Source organism: Camellia sinensis, chromosome 3, assembly GCF_055761805.1.
Source record: "Camellia sinensis isolate YWXY chromosome 3, ASM5576180v1, whole genome shotgun sequence".
NCBI lineage: Eukaryota > Viridiplantae > Streptophyta > Magnoliopsida > Ericales > Theaceae > Camellia > Camellia sinensis.
In genome coordinates this window covers 22,854,781-22,879,212 of record NC_138963.1, presented here as the reverse complement: position 1 = coordinate 22,879,212, position 24,432 = coordinate 22,854,781, and the positions used below count along the sequence as shown (strand labels likewise).

General features: G+C 35.5%; 1 protein-coding gene across 7 annotated transcripts; it reads right to left on the bottom strand.

Moving 5' to 3' along the window:
* Nucleotides 1–11,374: 11,374 nt before the first annotated feature.
* LOC114282013 (V-type proton ATPase subunit a1) lies at nt 11,375–23,558 on the bottom strand. 7 transcript variants are annotated; one of them, XM_082919285.1, is made up of 7 exons: nt 23,317–23,558; nt 20,636–20,680; nt 13,229–13,350; nt 12,850–12,955; nt 12,118–12,231; nt 11,839–12,012; nt 11,423–11,642 (listed from the first exon to the last, which is right to left on the bottom strand). In XM_082919285.1, the coding sequence occupies exons 4-7, from the start codon at nt 12,919–12,921 to the stop codon at nt 11,610–11,612; spliced, it is 393 nt and encodes a 130-aa protein (XP_082775411.1). In that variant the 5' UTR covers nt 12,922–12,955; nt 13,229–13,350; nt 20,636–20,680; nt 23,317–23,558; the 3' UTR covers nt 11,423–11,609. The 7 variants fall into 7 exon arrangements, with proteins under 7 accessions (XP_082775413.1, XP_082775411.1, XP_082775412.1 ...); XM_082919286.1 differs by having other exon boundaries at nt 13,229–13,335; nt 23,317–23,531; XM_082919281.1 differs by lacking the exon at nt 13,229–13,350 and having other exon boundaries at nt 23,317–23,534.
* Nucleotides 23,559–24,432: the final 874 nt, after the last annotated feature.

Below are 24,432 nucleotides of genomic sequence, written 5' to 3'. Positions count from 1 at the left end.
TCTTCTTTGAATTGAACCTATTGAACTTTGAATTTTTTTTTTTAGAATTATGTAGTATTATATAAATTTTTTTTAGGGGTTTTCATAAATTGACATCATTTAAATTGTTCAAAAAAATAGATTTATCAACAACAAAAAAAAAAAAATTGTTTAAAAAAAATTAATTCTATGTTTATCATAATTTTATATCATTTTTTATTAGCACGCATAACTATTAATGATTGAATATGAATATGAATGAAATTTGTATAAATATCATTACAACAGTTATTGTGTATGTCACGTATTACATATCATGTAAAAATATGGTTAGTATAGCTATATTGACATAATAAATATCATAATATCATTTTTTTTTAGTAATGATATAAAAAAATTTATATATAATTTTTGTATAATATGGATTTTTCACTTTAAAATAAAACACCCATAAAGATATTTTATGTTTATAAATTATTTTTTAGATTTTTTTGTATAAATTTTATATATAACAAAAATTTGAAAAAAAAAAAAACAGACTTCTTTTAAAGCATAGAATTCTTAATTCCTTACAAAGATTTTTTTTGTTTCTCAAGAAAAAATCATTTTGTCTCTTCTCTTTATTTGATTGATTAAAAATTGCAATTTCGTTGCTTTCAATTTTATTGAAGAAAGAGTGTAGGACAAATTTCACTTTATCTCTATGTGTTTTGGAGCTTGTTTAATTTATCCTCTAACGTTTGGAAATGACCACATAATTCATTTGTAGTTTGTGAATTGAAATATACCATTAAAAATTTCACTCAACTTGAGAATAAATGTGAAACACGTAACAGATATAAGAGAGTTATATGCTCATTTTATAGTAGCAGTTCAAATTTTTTCAGATCTTAGACCTAAAATCAAAATGAGAATTTTTTTACAAGACCTCCGATAAGAAGAAATATTTTATAATTTTTTAATAAAATTTAAATGACAAATTAAATAATCTAATGGTTTGAGTCATCTCTAATATTTTGACAATTTACGACATAGAGTACCAACAAACCATGTCATTATCATTTATAGCTGTAATTGCACCCACAAATAATGTATATTATCCATAATAACGCCGCTAAAATAATATTTTAAACTCTCATTAAGGTGTTTTTTAATTTTTATTTATTTTTTTTGAGTGAATAAGTAACTCCCACTAAGGTGATAAGTAAGAGAACTCAATAATGACCCTAGTACACCTAGTTGATGAGGATGATCATTTAAGCAAAGTCCTCACTTTTGTCACATTTCTAAAACACCCATTTTGTCATTTGCCACATTTTCAAACTTTATTGTATTAAGCAATGCATGTTCATAGCGTGTGTGAAACTAATTTTGGTATTGCAATAACAATTTCTTCAATTCTTTCACTTGCATGTGTATTACTTGTAAATATCAAATGAAAATTGCGATATCCATTAAGGAAAGGGGTTGGAACCAAGTTGAATTATCTCAAGATAGGGGGGTTCTTCAATTATGTTAACTTAAAGGTTTAATATTACATTTTTATCAATTTTGGTAAAATAATAATAATAATAAAATTACACTAAACTCTATTGACGTATTGAGAAAATACAAACTACCAATAAGTCCTAATAATTGGACTTAATTCCTATTAAATCCTATTGAAAATAAGTCCTCATAAAATTGTCTCTAAAAATAATTTTTTGTGACTATTTTTTGCATATATAGCTAAAAATGGACAATTAGCAACTTTTTTTGTCACAATTTTTATAAATTGTCGCTAAAACTTATAATTAGTGATACTTTTCTATGACAAATTTTTCAAACTACCGTTGAAAGTTAAAAATTAGTGACCTTTTTTTGTGACAATTATTTTAATTGTTGCTAAAACTTATAATTATGACATTTTTTGTGACACAATTTTCAAGCTGTCGCTGAAAATTAATAGTTAGTGACGTTTTTTAATATGTTTGATGAAAAATGTCATTAATTATCATGGGACCTATTGGACAATATGTCCACCTATTAGGATCTATACGTAAGTCTCCCTAATTACTATCCTGTAGTGATGAGCTATTATCCTTTTGAAATCAGAATTTGTTTCTAAATTTATATTTATTAGTAATATTTTTAAAATTATTTTTTGAATTTTTTAAATGACTTTTTGGTGACGACAAGAATTTGTCTCTTAATATTTTGGAACAAAATTTCATTTTTGGAGGCAAAATTTTTTTTTGTTTCTAAAACTTTTATATGCTATTGTTATAAATTACAACATCATTATTGACTAAAGAATTATTAATGAAAATGGGATTAACTGTTATATGAATTAAAATAGTAAAAAAATTTGATATAATTATCTCAAAATTGTGGAATTTGTTGTTTTTTTTTTTAATCTCAAAAAATGTCACTGCAATTTATCAACAAACAAAAAAATAAAAAATAAATAAAATACAAGAGGCATCTATTGAATTTTAGGAGGGGAAAAACACGTCACAAATTCATTTTGCACCGCACCAAAGTGAGTTGTGGCCGCAAGTCTATTAAATAACTCTCTCTCTCTCTCTTTCTCTCTCTCTCTCTTGTACAACCAAATGAAAGTGAGATTTTCATGGTTTCAGGAGGCTGTTATTCATTGTCTTTGAAAGGAAAAATGTTTCAGACTACTAGTACTAATTCAACATCACTAATATACCACTAATGACGTGGCACCATGTGGACTTCACTACTGATGTAATAGTTTGACCTTTTTTTTTTTTTTTTTTTTACACTGCTAACTTATTAGAGCTGACATTTATGCTACCATTTTAGAGTACTAAATCAGTACTGAAGGAATAAAATGAAGGACCTTTCTTAGGTGTGCCTTGCATACCATATGCAAGGCACTTACACCCTTTTTTTTTATTTCATTTTTAGGTTTCATTTGAGAATAAGTTATTTTAGTAATTTTTTAACTTTTTACGAAAAAATGTGTAAAAAAATAAAGAAAATGGTGTGATAATTTATAGTGACTTTATAATTAAAATACTTCGTCTTCAAAGAAGGCCTTAAATATCCCTTATAATTATTTCTGTATAACTACCTCTATATAGCCTCAAAAGCAGTTATTGACAAATATAAAGACTCACAAAGAATAATATACAGAGAGATTCACAATTGCCATGATCATTTTGATAGCACACGTAGTGTGCTTATCCTTCTAGTATTGAATACAATGATATAGCATTATTTGGAACTTTGGTTTTTTAAGTCAAAAATTCAAATTAGGTATTATTAGTTGTCAAATTATTTTATCTACCTATATATATATATATATATATTCGTAAAATAACATAAAATTATTTTTAAAAACAATCAATTTCCAAACACCTCCAAAATGTTAAAAATAGTTTTAAAAGTTAGTTTTTTAAAAATTTGTAAGAAAATTATACTATTGAAATATGTAAAAAAATGTATCGAGATTAGAACTATTTAACATTTTGTGTTTGCTATTGACAACTTTTTATAGTGTTATTAGCATAATCTTATAATAACATACTATAGGTGGATAAAACTTATTTTTCACTAATCTAGTCCTCTTATGATTCTTATTATATTGTCTTGTAATATTATCATCATACTCAATATTTACTGGCTAAAATATTATTATTATTATTTTGTGGGACTCACATAGAATTTGTGTGTCGACAAAATCAAAGGGTTAGTATCTATTTTTGTAACAAAAATCAAAAGCAAGTATTTATGTGTTACAATCCAAACCCCGACCCTATGAGTTTAGTATCGCAACCAGCCAGTAACCCATGGTTACCAAAGGCCTACTTAACAATAATGACAGTAATACAGAGTAAGGGACTGGCAGAAGCCAAACAGTAAATAAAAAGATATCCAATGAGCTGTGAAAATCTGAATGCAAAAAGACTTTTAAGAACAAGCCACATTCATAACCAAAACATATATACATCTCAGATATACATAATATTCAGTTTAGGGACCTAATCCCTTCACCATAACTGTACAACCACGTTTTATTCAGTCAGTACAAAACAGAGACAAAAAGGGTGATTCTGGAACACCCCAAAACAGCCTTGGCTTGAACGGATTTGGAACCTCGAAGTGAGACACAATGGTTGGCTTGACAAAACTGGAGCTTAACTCGACGCTCCCAGCTCCGGTCCGGTGCCTGGACACCTACATATAAATATAAACAGTGAGCTAAAGTCCAGTGAATAACAATTGTGTAAAGAGGTTAAGAATGAATGTCCTTTCAGTAATTAAATAGTCATATCAGCCATTTAAAAACCATAACAGTCATATGTGGTACATCCAATAGCAGAACAGTACAGTAGGTCTTAAAAAACCGAACAGTTAGTTGATGGTCATCAAAACAGTATACAGTATTGGTTCCAATCATTGGAACCGACAGAGATCTCTGTGACAGTAGCAGTACAGTAACAGTACAATAGCAGTAACAGTAAGTTACTATGGATGCCACGAGTACAATTCATAAAATAGGACAAACATTCATTCAGTAAACAGTATCACTTCAGAAAACAGTACAGTTGATTGTTCAGAAATAATCATAATTGAACATATCTTTACTACATTGTTACTCACAGAGTACTGGGCTATAGGCTGGCTAATTAGCGTCCTCGGATGCCAACCCTACACAGTAATAGAACGAACGCACACTAAGTTACACACTTGAGAGTAATGACTTAACCCCTATCTTGACTTGGTGTGGTTCTACATCAATAACCTCATTAAGATGCCTTAAACATGGCCTAGGAATGCCTAGGATGGAGTAAGGATACAAAAATACACTTTAAAACACTTTTCAAAATTTGCTGAAAATAGGGGTCTCGCTCGAGCGTGGCTTTCTACGCTCGAGCGAGCTTACCAAAACAGAGGGGTCGCTCGAACGTGGACTTCCTCGCTCGAGCAGTCTGCAAAAACATAAAAAGTACTGGTTGTTGAAAATCTCTGCTCGATGCTCGCTCGAGCGAGAGACATGTTCTTCGCTCGAGCGTGCGTCTGCACACGCAGAAAACCTGAGAGCTTGCAATCTACGCTCGAGCCAGCATTCCATCGCTCGAGCGGAACTCAGAACACAAAGGCGGTTGCTCGAGCGTGGAATCCTTCACTCGAGCGTAGAAGCCAAATTCTGGGTTTTCTAGATTTGCTTCCAAAGCTCAAACCAAGCATTCAACACCTCAAAACTCAATCTTTTGGGCCAATTTTCTAGAAAACACTTGGAAACTCATAATACAACAAGTTTTGAAGATCATTTAATAAAATCAAAACCCAAAAGTAAACCAATTGAACACCAATTTCAAAGAAACTAGAAGAACAATGCAAGAACATAACATGCATGAGTTCCCATGAACTCTAATGCTCCAAAACATGATCAAATGCAAGATTGAGCTCAAGAACATGGTGAATTCATGGACCTCTACCAAAATATGAACATGCATGAGGAAATTCTCATAAAAACAAGCTCAAAATTCAAGAATATGTATATGCATGCATGAATTAATTCTCAATTCAACTCTTAAATTAATTCTTGACTCTAAACTCCAAATTTTCCCATGAACCATGCAAGAAATAACTTATATTCACAATTGAGAGGATGAATTCCTTACCTTAAGTCTTCAATTCTAAGTGTAGAGGCCTAATTATACAATTCTCCTTCAAATCTTCTAGGTTCAAGCAAAATCTAGGTGAATTCAACCTTGTTCTCCTACTCTCCCTCTCTCATACGGTTTGGTCTAGGGCAAGGATGAAGAATGGTGTAAGAATTGAGTTCCAAACAAGATTTGTAAAAGTGGCCCACCCAATGGCAATTTCGTAATAACTCAAGTTGATGTAATTTAACTTTAATAATTCTAATTTAATCATTCCAAATTGAATTTTAATTAAACTTACCATAAAATCACATAAATTCTAATTAGCATATAACACTAATCAATTTCTGATTCGATCGTCGATAAGGCTTTTAATTCGCAATTCGGAACTTAAAACATGAACAGATCATTCTATAACAAACAGATAGAAATGCAATTAAGACAACACACTCATGTAATCAGTTCAAGATTTCCTAATAATCAATCACTTATCATTCTTAAACATGAATTAACACAAATCAGAGGTGAGGGTTGTCACATTATGGTATCGTGATTGTCATAACTTTTGCCCTTACTAGTAAAGGAAAATACTGAATAATTTGATGTAAACAAAAGAAGTATTTTTGCCTATAAAAAACTTCAACACGCTTCTCTTTCTCCCATATGGATATGCAAATTGTGCCCTGTGATTTGAGGATTATTCCTAGACTGACAAGAAGAGGTAATCAAACTGATATAAATGTTGGTGGTGGTTAATTCTATTTTGACAAAGAAGAGGCAATTAAGTACTACTACTGGATTCATCATTTGTTTTGCTTTTGTGAATGGGACTCAATTAAGTACTACTACAAGTTGAAAAAGACTTTTGAATGTTTTGAGTAAAAGTATTTTGTTCAAAAAATGTAATTGACCAATAACCCTAAGCCCCAACCCCCCTTTGGAGGTAACAAATTAAGGATTTTTCTATAAAATTAGAATTTATGAAGCCAATTCCAAAAATTTATGTTGGCCCATTTGGTGGTGACCTATGTGTGCACGAGGCCCACTCCTTTACCACATCACTATCAATCCAATACAATTGAACACCTTATAAAGTGAAGACTTCTTCTTCCTTGTACCAATGTAGTTCAAAGGCAAATCCATGTGTTTCGAAATACACAGTAGCTGTCACATATATGTTATACAAGATTAAAATGAAAAATATTACAGTGCGTTATAGGATTATATGGGCATAGGTGATGTTTCTAGCATAATTTTATTTGGGTAAATTACATTGACACCCCATGAGGTTTATGTTTATTACAGTTTTCTCCCTTATATTTTGAAAATTACATCTCCCTCCCTGAGGTTTAAAGTTTCATAACAGTTCCCCCCTCACCGTAATGATCATCATACATAAAATTAAATTAACAAGGGGGTCAGTGTAATTTCCCAAATGTGAAGGGGGAACTGTAATAAACATAAACCTCAAGGGTGTCAGTGTAATTTACCCATTTTAGTTTGTTACTCTTAATGGCCCTTATGTTGGTGCATAAATGTAATTATGTTATTTTAATATTAAAATTATATATATATATATATATATATTGTGATGCATTTGTGTGTATACATATATTATGTCATTCAGTGTAATTAATAAAATTATAGTTATATAATATTGCAATATGGTGAATTGAAAGGGTTGAGTGTAAGTTTATCTCTCAGCGAATTATTACAGGTAAATAACATTCCATATAATTCATATGAAAGGTTATGAGTTATATGATTTATTATGGTGAGTCACAATTGATTCATTATTATATTAAATGCGAGAATTCTTTATTTGTGTGTGTATGTATATAAATTAGAGTTTGTGAATTCATATTTTAAGTGGAGAATAAATGTATTCGTATATATTTTATATTGTGTTTATAGAGATTATTAGACAAGTTGTAAGGGTGTTTTTGTGGTGGAGTTTTGGAATTGCCTACTTATGTAGGGTTGGTTGAATCAATACGACTAAAAGTCGGACTGTTATATTCTGGAGGAGACAGACTAATATGTAATATTCTACTACATCAGGGAGTGGTAGTTTTATTAACCGAGAAAGGCTTGAATTTTCTTAAAGAGAGCAAGATTACCATACATCAATCCGATTTATTATATATTCATATATTTGGAGATATGATGTGTAATACATACATAATTTAATATAGTGGACGAGCGGTAATATCCATGAATGTAGATAAATTTTTCAAATCACGTAAATCTGATATTTTCTCTTCTTACTCATATTTATTTTGATTGTACAATTATTTATTTATTTTGATAAACACTCCAACAACTTACAAAAACAAAAATCAATTGTTTCAATATCAACTACCTATCAAATACTAAACACGTTTTGATTGGGAAGTTGATATCAAAATAGAAATGGTGTGGATTAAGCAGAAGTTCCCTACAATTTTAGATAAAACTATGATTTTCTTGATATGTATAGACTATTGAGAAAACTCGGTACAAAAAGGCACGTGAGCATTAATTTAATCACCTAAATTATTTTAATGCACTTTCTTGTGTGTGTTTTTTTGTTTTTTGAATTGAGAAGTGTTTCAAAAGTGAAGGAACTATACGTGTTGAAATGGCAACATGTTTTATGTGACCCAGCGTTTTTAATTTAACCCATGCCCATCTTTTTGAGTGTCAAATTTTGCTGAAATTTATTATATGCTTTGATAATTTCTCCCCCAAGAAAATGATTTACATATGTACACAAATTGGCATCTCCAACCCGGTCCACAAGCATTTCCCATTCCCATTGAGGAAGTAGGGTGGGGTTGGTTTCTTTTCCTCCTCGGCCCACCATGGCTACATGTATTAAAAAATATTTTTTTGTGTATATTTGGATATAATATTATTGAAAAAATTATAAGTTTGGATATAATATTTGTTAAATAAAAAGAAAATAAAATGAAATTATTTGTAATTTTTTTTATGGGTAACAAACATAATAATTTTTTATGTTTTTCAGAAATGTCAATTTTTACTTTTATTTATAATTTTTTCAAGCCTCACTAAACAAATAATCTAGACCCTTGCTGATATTTTTTTCATTCAGCCATTATTTAACAGTTGATCCATTCGAGCCACATATTTTTGAGCCACCAACCATTGCTGTTTCAAAATATACAATCAAACAAACCAAAAAAATTTCTAAATTCTCTTTCCCAAATTTTTTTTTGAAAAATTATCTTAAAACACAAACCAAACGCACCAATCTTTAAAGTTTTCATTTCTAATTTTTTTTTCAATCAATTATGATTATAAATGAGTCGAGTCGAGTCGAGTCATGCAGTAAACTGTTTAGATTTAGCTTAAAAATTTAACTAGCTAGTTCTAAAATATGTTTGTGTTTGGTTTGGTTTTGGGAGATAAATTTTCAAAAAAGATTTTGGAGGATAGAGTTTAGAAATTTTTTGGATTTGTTTGGTTGTATATTTTGAAAGAGTGGTGATTTAGAGCACTAAATTTGAAAATCTAAAAACATCACTAATGAGGTGGCAATATAAAAAAAAATAAAAATACATAAAACAAATGCCAAACTATCACATCAATGGTGGAGTCCACATGATGCCACATCATTGGTGGTGCATTAGTGGTGCAAAATTAGTGGTATGAAACATTTTTTATTTTGAAAATAGTTTTGGAGTATGGGAGTTTGGAATGACTTGATGTTTGTGAGAGAGAAAAAGTGATTGAGAAGGAGAGAGAAGAGAGAAAAAATGATTGATTAATGTGTAGAAGAGATAGTTCAAAAAAAAAATGTGTAGGAGAGATAAAGTGATTTTGAATTTTTTTTTTTCTAAAATCACTAAACAAAATCTTGGAAATTTTCTCCAAAATTTGTTTCTCAAAAACAAACCAAACAATGCCTGTTTTTTGAGTTAATCTCATATGAATTTTAATCTAGTCAAACTCATGTAATTTGAATTTTTCTAGTGTATCTAAGGTTTCATTTAATTATAGTTTAAAAGTCAATTTATTAGCTAAAAATGTATATTTTACTTAAAAAGTTTGGACTTGTTTGGTAAACTCAATTTTTGTCAAAAAATTTATTTTAACTTCTCTTAAAAATCATTAGAAAAGTGAGAAAAATTAGGAATGTACTAAACAAACTAAAATTTTTAATATTAACATTTAATAATACTATGTCAACATTACACTGATAACAAGTTGAGTAGAAGCTCTATTTTAGATTTTGGATATGTATAAGATTAGAGATTTTCCATTGTGTATTTTTTTTTTTTTTTAATTTTAATCATATTTTCTAGCACCTACTCATGATAGGAGTGAGGTTGACCGCTTGTTTGCTTTGAATTTTCAGAATTTATTTTTCAAAAAATTAAATTTTTTTATTTTTCTTATTTTTTTATTTTCATTAATTTTTTTAATATTCTAAGTAATTTTTTAATTTTTAGATACACTTAACATAAATACACTTAAAAAAAATATAATATTTGTGAAAAAATCTTTAGAAAATTTACTAAATACCAAAAATACAAAAAAAAAACGAGAATTCAATATATTTTTCGTATTTTTGTGTATTTATTGATTTTTTAAAATATTTTTTTACAAATATTTTATTTTTTAGATACATCTAAGTAAGGTGCATCTAAAAAAGTTTTAAAAAAAAATTGATTAAAATTTTTAAAATATACACTAAAAAAAAAAAAAAAAACTTAAATTTAAAAAAATTGAATCCAAAAAATTAAAACCAAATTGTGAGTCGGCTATAAAAAAAAAAAAAAATCGATAAAAAGTAATATGTGCAAGACTTTTTTGATATTGAATTTATGGGGATAAAATATTACACTTCTTGTTTATTTTTTATGTATCCAGAATACAAATACAGGTATGAGATAAATACGCTTCCACATATTTTTAACACAAAACAAAATGGTTAAGGAGTAGGGGCATTCTCAAAATTACTCACGCTTTTGACATTGAAAATAAATTTATTTGAATGGAAATCATTTTTTTAAAAATATTTTTAAAAGGTAAAAACAATTTTCAAATTAAATACTTATCTATGTCACCAAAACTTTTACCGCCATCTCCGCTAACTCCACCACCATCATAACTACCGCCCACCAATTATCACTCACACTATTATTAATACAATTACTAGCACATTAGTTAAAAAGTAACAATCAAACACACAAAAAATAAAATAAAATAAAATAAAATCATAAAAAATGATTTTGTTAGAATAGATCCAAAGATTGTTGTAATTTCCATTGTTAACTTTCAAAGATCGGTTTATCAAATTATCAGTAAACTTAAACCGTAACCATTTCATTTCCCTATTATCAATGGCTTTCCACGACACCAATAATAATAATTGATTTATAGAGAACCATAAATATTCAAAAAATTACAGATACCGTATTTTTTTCTTTTTTCTTTTTTTTGGAGAATCAGATAAACTAGAAAGGACAAGAGGCAAGATACAGAACATAAACTTAACAAGCATGATTAAGTCACTTGTTTTATTTTATTTTAGTTTTGATTACAAAGTATTTTTTTCTTTTTTCTTTTTTCTTTTTTTAATCCCTACTGCTGCTGCTGCTACTACTAGAATTTTGTATTTCTAATGTTTTTTCTTACAATGAAAAACACCTTTCCCAACTAAGTTTAAACCTTTTGTTTATGAGTTTTTAATGGTGATAGACCTCAACATGTTCAATTATTTAATATTGAGAATATATTAGCTTTTGTAAAGAACACACGCGATATTTTGCTAGTCACAAGTAAACTACACTACATTATCCGCTAAGCAATAATAGGGAAAATGGAATAAACATATCATCAAATTATCTTTCTTGCGAGCATGTTGAAAATACAGTCAGTAAAATTCAAAAGCATACTTCTCGAGTTAGTTGCTCTGTTTCGTTACATCTTCAGGTATAGGATAGCAATTTGCACAAATGCTTCACAAATTTTCATTGTTTTTGTTTTTGCCTGCTCCCCTCAGAAGAACACTACAAATACCATTTTCTCAACCTGCATGGACAATATCAGAAGAGTCAAATTTTTTTAATGTAAAAGAATTCATCCAACGTTCTTGATAGCAATAAAAAAAAAGTATACCATTAATAAGTAGACTTGGTCAAATTTTCATATTGTAAGTTCTAATGAAGAATAAATTGAGATAAGATTTTTCCCAAAAAGTAATAATCGAAATAAGGAAAAAGATGACCATTTCAGTTGTTACAGGATCCAAAATTGGTTCATCAGCTGGTGCCTGATTGAAAAGCATGTTGCCCCTTGTCGCACGAAACAACATTCGCTCAAACCTAAGAAGTTTGGATTTACTGATAATGCCACTAATAAATCTTAAACCAGATTGATTTGATGGCTCATGTCGCATCTCCTGTAGAATAAATTATTTATTGAATGACCATGTTAATCGTTGCTGAAAAAGTTTCATGTTTATAGTTAATCATGCAAAATAGTATTCAACAAAGCAGCCAATTACCTGTTCAAGTAAAGATGCTGTATCTGCATAGTCATCATTAGAGTACACATGATCATCTAACTCTCTTTCCTCTGCAACTGCATGGCTCTTACTTGAAACAAGGAAACCACTTGCCTGGAATCACCCATGTGAAGGCATGAGAAAAGCAAATAAAACTAGAGTTTGAAAGGAATGCTTCATATACATACATTGTCAAGAAACATAACTTCAGTTATTCGGCAAAGGTCTATTTAGCCACAATTTCATAATAATTAAGTAGATTTAGGTATGTGATGTATTTATACTCCATCTGAAATAATGAACACATTAATAAGGAAAAAACAGAGATCACTTGACAATTTGGGGCTCATGAGCCAATGTTTACAGTGAGTCAAATATAGAAGCAATGAGGCTAGAACTGCAGATATAAAGTAAAGATAATTTCTTGAAGATACAATCACTGTAAAGACTTAATAAACAAGTATTTTTATATTTGAGATAGCAAAAGAAAAGAAACCAACAAATGATCAGGAAAGCTTTGATCACACAAAGAAGCAGCTTGATTTACATATCTGTAAATAGCAAAACAGCAGCTTAAATACATGAATTTGAGAAATAAATATATCACTTGAGTAATGGTAGGTTTTCCCACAATCATTACTTCTGTAACTGTAAAAGGGCATTTATATCGAGAAGCAACATATAGATGTTATCGGTGCCTACTGCACTCAAGAAAATTGCAAGAAAGTATACCTTCTGCAGTACCATCTTGAACTCTAGCAGCTCATTGTACGTTTGTCGTAGTTTCTCAATGTTATGGTTCATTTCAATCAACTCATGTTCATGCAGCAAGTTGTATCTAGAATTAAGAGAAAGACAATAATAAAGCACATTAGATCATAACTTAATAGAAAAAATGCACATTAGTTCTCTAAGAAAAGTTGCCTTTGCAAGAAAGAGGAAATGGTTCTTCACTTTTTGACCATTTCTTACAGCATATGGTTATTGCTGGCACTATAAGAGGGGGTAAAAAAATCCAGACAGAAAGAAAGGAAAACAACATAAAAATTATGAGGACAAAAAAAAAAAGGTTCCCTTGTCAGTAGATGAGGATTAATAACTAGAAATGGACCTCTAATTCCTCCAATTCCACGTCTTCTAGCATAGCAGGATGAGCAAAAGACATTAGGCTGGCTTTTTGTATTTGATCTTTGAAAAACCGTAGCTTTCTTGACATTTCTGCACATTTTTTACCTGTGAAATGACTCCCCAAAACATGAAAATAAAAATGATAAAGGGAGACTGTAGTAGATATCATTCCACCTACAAAAAATATATTGAAGTAATTTTGTTTAGCACTAAGTTCATGCCTCAAGGTAATCTAGAAATATGAAAATAAAAATGATAAAAGGAAACTGTAGTAGATATCATTCTACCTATATAAAATATTTAAGTAATTTTGTTTACCACTAAGTTCATACCTTATCTAGATGGGCATTTCACAACATCCATCCGGATATTTGGATGCATGAAAGCATGAGATGAATTCTAAATGCAATGGTGGGCTTGGATTGATAACATTAGGAAACTTGGCGTAAGTTCACAGTTGGATGGCTATGGAGTGAGGCATGGTTTCGGAGGATTTATCTCGCCGGCGACTGATTTTTCATGGTGATCGATCTTTTGAGTTCGAGGAGGGGCTGGAAGATGGCATTGGATGCAGACGTGTCGAGATTGTTGAACGGGGGCAGGGACTTCGTCGGGCTATTGATTTGGTTGGTGCTGAGATTAAGTGGGTGGCGTCACAATTGCTTCGAGTGTCTAGTAGGGTGGCCAATGGGGACAATGAAGTGTGGCCTGTTGGCTTCGTCACGGGGAGGAGGGCGAGGAAGTTCAGGTTATGGTCCAGTCGGGGGATCGGCGACGACAGATTTTCATCTCTCAATCATCTTACGGAGACGGTTGAGAAGGGGTTGCCTTGGTTCTGGAAGGTTTTTGGGGAAATAATGGTTGGGTGTCCAGGGGGCGTCCAAATCACATTGGTACAGTAAGAGCTTGGCCAGAAGGTGCGGGGGTAGCAGTGGCGAGGTCTGTTGGTAGGGAGGTGGAAGTCCAGCAGGGGTCCGAACTAGGGTGGGTCGGTTTTTTGGATTCTTGTTTGGTAGGTTGAGTGGGTGCTCTGGGGGAGAAAGGCATGGAGGCTCACCGGTTGTCGGCATGGGCAAATTGGGCATGGTGCGTCACTAGAGGGGTACAAGTGAAACCGATTGGAGGCCAATTTGTAATGTTTGCCTTTTCGAACAGAGGTGATGCTACTCGGATTCTGAATAATGCATGGGTGGTTGATGGTCGACCCCTACAGCTTGAACGGTGGTCACCGGAGGTACTGTGCACTAAGGGTCGTTCTTTGCCCCTACAAAGTGTTTGGGTACAGGTGTTGGGACTTTCGATTCACCTTCGAGGGGAGCAAGTGTTTCGACCAATCGGGGATCGGTGTGGGGGTTTTCTGGCCACCGATGTTGCGACGACGACGATGGAGTCACTGGGTTGTATTTGTTTGAAGGTTCGGGGTTCGGGGCATGGAGTTCCGCCGCGGATTCATGTTAGATGGGGCCAATGGTGGTACATCCTTCCAGTCTGGTTAGAGGTGGGTCCAGCCATGGAGCGATGGAGCTCGTCGGAAAATCGTGTCCAGCAACGACCGAATTTGGAATCGCGAGATTTAGGGAGATTTGGACATCGTGATTTTGGGCGAGAATGGCGGAGGCCAGATTTGCAGAATAATAGAGATAGGGTCAGATCATCTTAGATTTGGTTACCAAAGCAGCGAGGTCAGGGGGCTGGGCCTACCTTGGGCCGAAAGATTAGGGGAGGTACTCAATTTGTTGGGCCACAATTTCGTTCCACCTGTGACCAAAACGGCAAACGGGAGGGACTGGGACTGGGTCTGGGTCCATTTAATGGGCTTGGGCCAAATAAAAAACCTACAGTGCATGTGGGCTCTAGGAGGGCTTCTGGCAGTGGATTTGGGCTCAGTGTGCGAAAGTGGGCCACTTTCAATTGAATGAGCTCTTGGGCAATACAGGGAAGAGTCCATCTAGGGCAGAGTAGGGTCCAATCTAATGGACACACGACTCCAGTGGCCAAGATTTTTGATACCCTTTATCAGGGATTGGATCTTCCTCAGGCGGATCGGGTTTTGACCTCTACGAGAGTTCCGACTGTAACGACGGGCGACCCATCGACGTCGAATCAATGCTTGGCTGATGGTGGTGAGGATTTCGCACCTTGGCAGGAGGCGGAGCAGGTGGCCGAGGTCAGTCGTCTCGAGGTGGGGGCTTTTCTGCCAGTCTCACGACGATGGGGGTCGATATAGGGAAGATATGCCGATAGCTGCGATTTCGTGGGGCGATCGAATGGAGACTGTGGTTGATGTTGGGAAAGAACTATCCCTGGTGGTTCAGCCCTTGGCTATGGGAAGTGACAAAGGGTTGTGGCAAGACGGTTCAAACTCAGCTTCAGGCCATCATGCTGGGTTTGGTGAAACTGCGATTCCTTCTGACACTGCTGTGTCTAAATGGGTCCTGGACAGGATTAGTGAGGTAAGCCGCTTGTTAGGAGTGTCTTTTGAAGGACATGAGGCAGAGGCCATGCGATTATTTTCAGCGGTAGAGGCATCACGGAGGCCGGGGAGTTCTAGTTCTGGAACGAGCAGAAAGTCGTCGCCAGTAGCAGGCCGGAAAGGGGCTCGTGAGCTTAAAAATCTGCATTGTTCAATTAATTATGACCATGTCAACAGGATAACAGGGCGAGAGGTTCGTAAGCCACCGGGGGGGGGGGGGGCTTTTGTTGAAATGGGATTAAAAATTTTGTCATGGAATGTGCAAGGGTTGAACGATAGGGATAAGAGGATGGTTGTCAGTATAGTGGTGCGAAATGCTAAAGCGGATGTAGTATGTTTACAAGAAACAAAAATGGAGGTAATGGAGGATGCGATGGTGCGACAAATTTGGGGTGGTCGTTTTGTGGAATGGATTTATTTGCCTGCTGTGGGTTCAGCAGGAGGGATTCTACTCTGTTGGGACAACAGGATCGTAGTGAGGGAGGGACAGGAGTTAGGGGGTTTCTCGGTTTCTTGCTTGTTTAGGTGTGTGGCAGATAGTTTTCGGTGGGTGTTTACAGAAGTATATGGGCCGGTTCGTCATGCTGAACGGGCTGAGTTTTTTTTAGAGCTGGAAATGGTTGCATTCCGGTGGTCAGAACCATGGTGTGTGGGGGGTGATTTTAATGTGGTCAGAGGGCCGATTGAGAAGGTTGGGAATAGTCGGGTGAACGGTGCAATGCGGGCCTTTTGTACATTTATTGATAATTGTCAACTGATGGATTTACCGCTTCATGAGGGGAGCTTTACTTGGTCTAATGGGCAGCAGATGTCTCGGATTGATAGATTTTTGGTCAGCGGAAATTGGAAGGAACATTTTGCGGGGGTTATGCAGCTTCGTTTGCCTCGTCCAGTTTCAGATCATTGGCCTCTTCTGTTGGATAGTGGAGGTTTTCGTGGCGGGCCTACGCCATTCCGTTTTGTGAACATGTGGTTACAGTCTACTGGTTTCATTGACATGGTCCAGAAGTGGTAGCAGAGCTACGTGGTGTTTGCTCGCCGAGTGGCAGGCTGGCTTAAAAACTGAAGCTACTTAAAGGTAACTTGAAACAGTGGAACACAGAGTCGTTCGGTCGGATAGAGACGCAGAAAGCGGAAGTGCTAGGGATTTTGCAGTTGTTCGATGAGCTGGAGATGAATGGGGGGTTGAGGGAAGCAGATCTTGCTAAGAGGGAGGCGGCTAGGCAAGATTTTGTTCGTCTGGCTCGTATGGAGGAGGTGTGCTTCTGACAGAAATCTAGATGTTTATGGTTGAAAGAGGGGGACCGAAACACAAAATTCTTTCATCGCTTGGCAAATTGCCATCGCCGGGTGAACCAGATTGTTAGATTGCGGATAGCTGGAACTGACTTGACCACAGTTACAGAGATTAGAGAGGGTATAGTGGGCTTCTATCAGACTATGTTTAGTCGGCAGGAAGGACAGTGGAGGCCAGGTTTGGATGGGGTGCTTTTTGACGCTATTGATGGAGGGGATAGGGAGGCTCTAGAGATGGATTTTTCTGAAGAGGAGGTTATGGGGGCTTTGAAGGCTATAAGTGGGGACAAGGCTCCAGGTCCAGATGGGTTCACGATGGCCTTCTTCCAGCATTGTTGGCGGGTAATTAGGCAAGTCTTTCAAGCTTTCTCTAGTTCGGGGCGGTTCGAGAAGAGTCTCAATGCAATTTTTTTGGCTTTGATTCCAAAAAAAGGAGGGGCTAAGGATATTCGGGATTTTAGGCCTATTAGTTTACTTGGAAGCATGTATAAGCTGTTAACTAAAGTTTTGGCAAATAGGCTGCGTGGTGTTTTGCCAACAGTGGTGTCTGAAGCTCAAAATGCATTCATCGGGGGTCGTCAGATTCTGGATGCCGTATTAGTAGCTAATGAATGTGTTGACTCGAGGCTTCGGCAGGGGCGTCCTGGGGTGATCTGTAAGTTGGATATTGAGAAGGCCTATGATAGTGTTAATTGGGAGTTTCTCTTCTACGTTATGAGGCGGATGGGTTTTGGGGAGAAATGGTGTCGGTGGATGAAATTCTATATTTCTATGGTCCAGCTATCTGTATTGGTGAATGGTACACCGGTAGGATTCTTTTCTACTTTTCGTGGCCTTAGACAGGGAGACCCCTTGTCGCCATTGTTGTTCCTCTTGGTAATGGAGGCCTTTACTAGATTGTTGGGGCGGGCTGTAGCTGAAGGCTTGTTGGAGGGTTTTTCGGTCGGATCTTTGGGCAGAGGAGTGGTGGGTGTTTTGCATCTTTTGTATGCAGATGATGCTTTGGTCTTTTGCGAGCCGCGTGCTGAGCAGTTGGGCTATTTGCGGTGTGTTTTGCTGTGTTTTGAGACGGTCTCGGGTCTGAGAGTGAATTTGAGTAAGTCTGAGTTAATCCCAGTAGGAGAGGTTGACAGAGTCCCCATGTTAGCAGCTATTTTGGGGTGCAAGGTGTCAGCTCTGCCAGTGTCTTATTTAGGCTTGCCATTGGGTGCTACTTTTAAGTCGCAAGGGGTGTGGAATGGTGTGGTGGAGCGAGTGCAGCGACGGCTGGCAGGTTGGAAGAAGCAATATTTGTCAAAAGGGGGACGTTTCACTTTGATTCAGAGTGTGCTGAGTAGTATTCCGACTTACTTTATGTCAGTACAGGTAATTCCGGTTTCTGTGGCTCGACGTTTGGAGAAGCTTCAGAGAGATTTTCTGTGGAGGAGTGGAGGGGAGGTTTTTCGTTATTATTTGGTGGGATGGGCTCGGATTTGTTCTCCAAAGGATGCGGGTGGTTTGGGGGTCCGGAGTTTGGTTACTTTTAATCGAGCCTTATTGGGTAAATGGTTTTGGCGTTTTACGTGGGAGCGAGACCGGCTTTGGCAAAGGGTGATTGCTGCAAAATTTGGGGTGGATAGCCGGGATTGGAGGACCAGAAAAGTTACAAGATTTCATGGGCGGGGATTGTGGAGAGGGATTTGGTTTTGGAGGGATGAGTTTTGGGATCGGGTGCATTTCCGAGTGGGAAATGGGAAGAGGGTTAGGTTTTGGAGGGATAAATGGTGTGGGGAGGTGCTGTTGGAAGATCGATTTCCTTTGATTTTTGGCATTGCGGCGGACCCTGAGGTGACTATGGCGAACTGTTTTGGGAATGGAGAGGTAGTAGTCTGGGACGTCCGCCTACGGTGGACAGTTCAGGATTGGGAGGCTACTCAATTGGAGGAGATATTGGGGTTTGTACATGGTTTGGGGCCCGTTGGGCGAGGGGAGGATAGGGTGGTGTGGACAGTGTTGGGTACAAAAGGCGTCTTTACGGTGTCATCCTTTTATCGGAGTCTGGTGGGGGGGGCAACCACGTTGTTCCCTTGGCGAAGCATTTGGGTTCCGGGCGTTCCATCTAAGGTAGTGTTCTTTTTGTGGATAGCTGCTTTGGGCCGGAATCTCACTATTGATAATTTGGTCCATCGAGGTCATGTCTTAGTGAATCGCTATTGTATGTGTTGTATGGATGCAGAGTCGGTGGATCATTTATTTCTTCATTGTGATGTGGCATCTCATCTATGGGGGTTGGTATGCTCTTTGTTTGGGGTTGTTTGGGTGCAGCCCCAGGGGGTGTTGGAGATGTTATGGAGTTGGGGAGGGGCTCGTGTTGGTCGTCGACGTCAACGGATTTGGTTCGTCGTGCCTTTTTGTTTGATGTGGCTGGTTTGGTTGGAGAGGAATCGGCGGACGTTTCTCGACATTACTTAGTCGGGGTCTTGGCTTCAGAATAGCTTGTTGCTTACTTTATGCACTTGGTTGGAGTCACGGGCCAACCCGGATATATTTGTTTTCATAGATTTTTTGGATAATATTATTGGTTAGGAGTTCTAGGTTCTTTGTATTCTTTGCATCTTCTTGATGCTTTTCAAATAAAATTAATTACTTATCAAAAAAAAAAAAAAAAAAAATTCACAACATCCATCCAGCACCCAAATTTCAATTGGTATACATATTCCACAGAAAGAGAAGCCAACTTATCGAGCTCTTCTATTGTTGTTATTTTTCTCTCTCAACAAATGGTGATAAGGGGTAATAGCTTTGTCCCTCATTTGCTTGTGTTTGTTAAGAACATGAAAGGCATTCCTCATGATGTTAAAAAGTTAAAAAGTAGGGCATTAAAGTGGCGCATAATTAATCTTTCTTGTTCATCACTCAACTATATTAAGCCTGACTATTGTTTTAGTGCTCCCTGTATTCTTCCAAAACAAATCCATGACACTTTCTCTAAAATAAAGGCAAACTGATAATTTCACAAAATTCAAATTGTGCTCCACCGTCCTAAACTCCCACTACTCACAAATTCTCTTTGTAGAGAGAGGTAAATGGAATAAAAAACAAGAGCTAATCTAAGATACGAAGCACGGGCACAATTCGGACCCATCCTCTTGTTAAAGACCAATATAAAGGCAAGTGAAGCAGAAGACTTCCATTTCCACTTGACTGGAAGAAACAAAGACTGTATAAATTTGTACACGTATATATAACTCTAGTGACATAAAGTATCTCACATCACAACATAGCTTGTACACTTAGATAGCTAAAATGGTTGAGTGTAATTTTATTTGTCAATACTTAATGAAAAGATGATCATGTAGATACCAACAGACTTCTCTGTTCAATGAGTTGAGGAAGCATGAAAACTGCAAATACGATTGCACGGGCAGGAATTTATGCCATGAGCTAATTATACTAATAACTTTATTTACCATACACAACATAAAGCTAGAGAAAACATAGGTTTCCATCGATGTTGGGTTTTAGTTGTAGTACCTGTACTGAATATAAAATGTGCAAACCATTCATTACAAGAAAAAAAGTAATAAAAGTTTTGATTAAACATTCTATACAAAAGCAAATAGCAGTTCTTATAAACAATACCTGATTAACAAATGTTCGCTGGAAAGGGTTTTTATCAGCATTCAACTGCCAAGAACAATTCATAAAAGTGAGTGCATTGATCAATTAATAACTAAAAAATAAGAAAAAAAGGTCCTTTATTTTTTATTTGGTTAGACAATAAGCTAACAATTTTGTAAAAGAAAACCGAGTAAAACTACATTTTTCACAATATGAAAATTATGGCAGAGTTTATCCCCAAAAGAAAAACGAGATTGAACACAATTCCAAATTCACAATCTAATAAAGATTACATAATTCTAACTGCTTACACCATCAGTTCTGTTGAGAAAATCCAAACCAAAATAATATAAACGTAACATCAGTAAATAATGGGTAAACTACACTTAGCATCCCTACACTTTATCCCAAATCCCACTTTGGTCCCTCATTTTTCAATTGTAAAACTCAACCCCTCCCACTTACAAGCAACTATCAATGTGGTCCTTCTATTAACTTCTGTTTGCTAAATTGACCGAAGATGCTCACATGGGCTCTCTATACAGTGCAAAACCCAATAGAGGAAGATAATAAGTAAAATTCCCTCTTCTTTGTTTCTTTGTGAAGATTCAAATCAAATTAATAGAAACCTAGCATCAGCAAATAATAGGTGAATTACAATTAGAATCCCTACAAATTACCCTAAATTCCACTTTGATCCCACATTTTTCAATTGTAACAATCACCCTCCCACTTACAGGCAACTAGCAATGTGGTCCTATTAACTTATGTTTGCTAAGTTGACAACAAATGCTCATGTGAAAGTGAAGCTCACGTGGGCTCTTTATACAGTGCAAAACCAAATAGGAGAAGATAATGACAAATTTTTCCTCTTTGTTTAGACCTTGAACAAACAAACCACCATTACAACCACCACACCCCTCATTACTTCCCACACCACCCCCTCACCACTTCCCCCAGGACACCATCACCCCCTTCACCACTTTCCCCAACTACCGCCATCCCCACCATTTCCCCCACCATCCTCACCCCTTCCCTCTTAGCCCTCAGCTCCTTTTCTCCTCCTCCCTCTTCCCCTTTCTTTCCCTAAATCCATCCCCACACCTAACATCCACCACACCACCCACCCCATGCTCCCTTTCCTCCTACCCACTTTGGCCCAGCCAATCTAATAACACACAATCCCTTGTACCTCGTACGATGGAACAAGATTTCAAGCTTCATATTGTAAATTTGGGATGAGATTTTTGTTATTGCTATATTGTGGACCTTGATTTCCGAAATGGATTTACGGAATGAATTGGGGTGGCAGTCGAAACTGTGGTGACTGAGATCGATTGTGGTGATGGATCAATAGTGGCGATAGGGGGTAGAAACAACCTCGCTCTAGCTACCTACTAGACCTAGCACAAAATTAAAAATGGACAAAAGATATTGAGGGATCGATTTTTTGATTGAATTTGAGAAGAAAAAATCAAGCCAAAATGTTTGATGGTGGCAATCGCTTGAAAGACTCACTCGACTGACCCATGGAGCAAACAACAAATTTCGCACCAAAATGAGTTGCTCAAGTAACCTAGAGTTGGTCATCATTCGTCATCCCTAATTTGAAGGCTTTTGATGCAGACCTTTAAGACTAATTGAGATGCTTGTTTGAATATATTTTTGAGCATTTCCCTATAAGGAGAAGTGTGGTAGAAGCTCTCAAGGATCAAGCTAGTAGAAAGCTCTTCAAGTCACTCTCCTCTCCATCCTTAATAGCTCTGCTTGTAAACTTTCTTTTTTATTCTCTCTAAGCTCCTAGTGTGCCCTGTAAAATACTACACAAAAGATCCTTCAGCATTCTAGAGAGAAGCTCTACTCAAAATACATACCTAGACACATCACATTGCCCTCCTTGTAATAAAATAAAGGTGATGTAGTTGTGCAAATTCAAAGCCACATAGTATAAATAACCTAATTGCACCATGTTTGTCATTGGTCGATTGTGATAGCAGTGTTAAACAATCTGTGGTGGAGTCAATTTGTATTCAAGAGAAGGATGATGGTGACAGATTTGCATTGCAGGGATCAGAGAAATCCGTGGAGTTCAAGCCAACAGGGGTCAGCGCCACTGGTGAGTCAAGAACAAACGGATGTCAATGGTAAGCATTTTAAGTCACTTTATTTGAGTCATGTTTTAATCTCTTGAAATAATTGATTGATTTGCGAGCCAAGTGACCATGATTTTCCTCTCTTCGATGGTTACACAAAAAATCCTTGTTCTTGTGGTTATGATTTGATTGCTTTAAATTTCTGGCAGATAAAATTGATTAATAATTTGCATAATTTGGTCCTATTCACCCTCCACTATACCATCCATTGCACTTTTTCAAGACATAACAACCTATAAATCCAAAACTACACAAATGTCTCAATGTATGACCGTGTGAAATTTTTGTTCCACTCATCAAATTTCCACTGAGATTGCATCCAATACCATCTCCAATTACAATAACCCTAGCTATACCACACTAGTCTGCGATTTACGTGCCTAGAGAGAATCAGAAGGTTAAAAAAGCATAAAAAAACAAAAACTTATAAATTTGGAATTCATGAAAGCGAATTAGCACATCAATTGAAGATGAGTATGCAATGGAAAAAAGAAGAAAGAACAAAAAAAAAAAAAGAAAAAGGAGGATCTGAGTAGAGTGGAAGCGTACGTCTCGGAATTGAAGGAGGCCGAGTTCGCCGAGGTAAGAGACGGCACGGTGAGAGGACTCGGCGGGGACAATGAGTTGAACGAAAGTCATCTTCTGGGAGCGCATCGGATCCATGGCTGGCAAGTTGTCTATGTACTCCATTTTCCATCAACCGAGTGATGATTGCGATGGAATTGAGACACAGAGAGACTGACTAGATCTCCAGATCGAGTCAAGAGTCTCTCCTTACAAGCTTGTGCTTGCGTCCGTCCTTACAGGCCTTCGGCTATACTTTTAGGCTCAATTTTGATAATTCGAACCGTTTATATTTTATAATTTATTCAGTATATCATACCTGTAAAAAATTAAATTGATCGGATATCAGAAAGTATGTGTTTGAAAAATTGAACTAAACACTATTTTTTAAAGAATTTAACAGTTTTCCGAACATATGCTTTCTGATATCCGATCAACTTGATTTTTTACAGGTATGATATACCTGAATAAATCATAAAATATGAACGGTTCGGATTATCAAAATTGAGCCTAAAAGTAGACCCGAAGGCCTGCAAGGACGGGCGCAAGCACGGAAGCTGCAAGGAGAGGATCCTCACTCCTCCAGATATGATGATTCCGATGGAATTAGCCGAATTTTTAAAATTATTTTAATCTGATTAAACAAATTTATTTAAGAATAATTTTTGACATTTTATAATTTTGTGACATTAAAAATGAAATTATTATAATTTAAATGTAATATTTTATTTTATTAATTTTTTAATCTATTTTTTTTAATAAATTAAATTAATCCCAACTCACTTTTCAAACAAAATGCTATATTTCACCCCCTTTAATTATTTATTTGTATTTTATTTATTTATTTATTTGGGCTCTTGTGGTCCATCAGGGGATCGCTCCAATTTTTATAACTTGCTATTCAATTTTAACGATCGACTAATTTGATGGTTCAATAATAAGGATTCACTTTAAAAATCTAAATTATTCATACGATCTATCAAAAATATTATTTTTATAAAAAATCAATTTATTTGAATAATCGTAACTATATTATTAGATCACATTGTTAGTCAAAATAATGATAATTGTAATTTTAAAAATATACCATTCATTATTTAA

What these genes read in the sequence shown, in the direction of transcription:
- LOC114282013 (XM_082919280.1), bottom strand. Translation starts at nt 20,676, where the DNA reads ATGCTGATAAAAACCCTTTCCAGCGAACATTTGTTAATCAG. An exon ending in AGCGAACATTTGTTAATCAG is followed by an intron (nt 12,956 to 20,635) that starts GTATTGTTTATA and finishes TCTTAATTCTAG; the next exon opens with ATACAACTTGCTGCATGAAC. An exon ending in TCAAGATGGTACTGCAGAAG is followed by an intron (nt 12,232 to 12,849) that starts GTATACTTTCTT and finishes GGGTGATTCCAG; the next exon opens with GCAAGTGGTTTCCTTGTTTC.